The sequence below is a fragment of the Amphiura filiformis genome, chromosome 16, assembly GCF_039555335.1.
Source record: "Amphiura filiformis chromosome 16, Afil_fr2py, whole genome shotgun sequence".
Lineage (NCBI taxonomy): Eukaryota > Metazoa > Echinodermata > Ophiuroidea > Amphilepidida > Amphiuridae > Amphiura > Amphiura filiformis.
Genome location: NC_092643.1, coordinates 43,417,584 through 43,419,871, shown reverse-complemented (window position 1 = coordinate 43,419,871; position 2,288 = coordinate 43,417,584). Strand labels below are relative to the sequence as shown.

Here is a 2,288-nt window from a genome sequence, read left to right as displayed (position 1 = left end):
AAAGGAAACATTTTTATAATCATTTTCAAATTCATATTTGCCTATCTTCAAATAGTACACCTTTTCAGAGAAATACCCAATAAAGGCTTTAGCCCTAGTACTCTGGCCATCATGGCCAGAGGCACTTAGTTACACATGTACATTGAAAAATTTGTTGGAGATGCTTGAACGATCCAGTACAAAAACATGACAGCATTTCAATGCTTGATCGAACCAATACAAATGTGTGTCAGGTCACTAATTAACACCGATTTGGTCAAGATGCATGGATGGAAGATGCTGCGCTTGTTGATAGAAAGACAGCTTAGGCTATAAATTAAAATAGAAACTGGCACTCCTTTCATGGTGGATATTAATAAAGTATAAAACATGCAGGCATATGTCCGGCACCTTAGGCAGGGTGATTCTTTGTTGGATTATTTTATTTGATCCTATTTGTGACCTCTTCTCATAATTTTATTAATTTCTTTTTCTCACAAGTCTGAAACATCGAATCGCAGACTCGTAGTACCGGCCCATGGGAACTTGGATTTAAGCTTAGGCCTATATCATGACGGTGTTGACGCAACTTAGAAAACTTGGAAGTATGATATATCTCCTTAAATTTGCCTCTGCGGGCCTACTTTAATAAATATGAATATAGAGTAGGCCTAGGCCTATGACTGTGAATTAATTTAGATGCCTAGACAAACAGATATCGTAAAAGTCACCGGCGCTTGCAAAAGTTATGACTGAACGCTGCCCGCTGTACAATGGTTTATACTCGTCATGTATATCGCCATGGTCGGGGCACGTGACCGGGTATGTAGGCCTATTTGCATGCTTGTCGGACACATAGAGTACAGGGCATACACACTACACAGTCGCAATAATTTTAGAATGGTCGTTGCGAGAATTGATCTGAGACAGAAAATTGATTCTCGCAACGACTCTTCCAAAATTATTTTGTTTGCGAGAATTTCATTCTTGTAAATTCAACCAAATTCCAAACGCAGTACAGTTGATTCCCTTGATTCTTGCAAGATGAGTATGAGTTGTTTAAACGCCACGATAACAATTCCCATAAGCTGGCTTACATCTGGACAAACATTTCGACCCTTTACCTTAAAACTGGCACCACATTCAGTAATCTACATTCTTTCTCAGTCATTGTTTCACCAAATACGTAGAAAGATGTTCTTTAAGATATGCAACAAAAACTTGAAACAGATTTTTCAACTGTGCAAAACCAACCTTTGAAATTGGGTCAAGTTGTTTTTGGACCACACTGTATTTTTGAAATGTTAATTTTTTTTTTAAATTATTTTCTCTATAATTGCAGCGAGGAGATTCAAATTGGTTACGATGCCATCACATTCATCCCCCTCTAAATATACCAGCAAATTAGCTGGTGCCTTAAATGACTTGCGTAAGCAGAAACAGCTGTGTGACATTATCATTAATGTTGGCGGCAAAGCGTTCCATGCTCACAAGAATGTTCTCGCTGCATTTAGCAACTACTTCCTAGCCATGTTTACATCGGGCTTCAGAGAAGCTACAGAAAATGAAGTCAACATAGATGGCAAGGCAGAGATCTTTGAAGACTTGCTGGAATATGTGTACACAGGAAAAATGAAGATTTCAAGAACGACTGCATGCGATCTGCTGGGGATGGCATGCTACATGCAGTTCAAAGACATCAGTCTATATTGCTCCAATTACATTCTTCAGAAGTATGCTTCAAGTTCTCGTACAGATGAAAAGATACCAATAGGTGATGTTTTCAAGATATATGAAATGGCTTGTTTTCATGATCATCTAAAATTCTTGCACTTAAGTCAGAGGAGCACATGTGTACCTATTTCCAGAAGCTGAAGTCATCGGATGTGTTCCTACAGAGTGCTAGTGTGGAATTCTTGAAGAAATTCTTGAGACGAACTGACCTTTCAAGTAAAGATGAGGAGAAGGAGGTCAGTATACAAAATTGAATTACTAATTTGGTTCACCTCAAGTTCCAGTGATGTACGCAAGTATTTCGCTGGCCACAGCGTCGACCACGCACGAATCTAATTGCATAGAATGTACGGGCACGTGTACAAGGGCAGTTTGTCGGCAGTCGGCACGCTTCAATGCAACCGCAAAAAAAAATTATTGACGCCACCACCAAACTTGAAGCAAACCAATGTATAGTACCGGTATGTGATTGTTTTATAAGAGGGAAATGGAGTTAACTTATATTGTTTGTAACATGTGTGGGATATTTGTTAGAAAGATATTAAAATTTTAAAATGATGAAAGAGAATTTTGGG

The 2,288-nt window shown here is 38.5% G+C and overlaps 1 protein-coding gene across 1 annotated transcript; it reads left to right on the top strand.

Moving 5' to 3' along the window:
* The first annotated feature begins 1,344 nt into the window (after positions 1–1,344).
* On the top strand, positions 1,345–1,854 carry LOC140172663 (actin-binding protein IPP-like). Its single transcript, XM_072195796.1, has one exon. It carries the CDS (start codon positions 1,345–1,347, stop codon positions 1,852–1,854), a length of 510 nt encoding a protein of 169 aa, XP_072051897.1.
* The last annotated feature ends 434 nt before the right edge of the window (positions 1,855–2,288 follow it).

Excerpts from the sequence above, each read along its gene's own strand:
- LOC140172663 (XM_072195796.1), top strand. The coding sequence starts at position 1,345 with ATGCCATCACATTCATCCCCCTCTAAATATACCAGCAAATTAGCTGGT.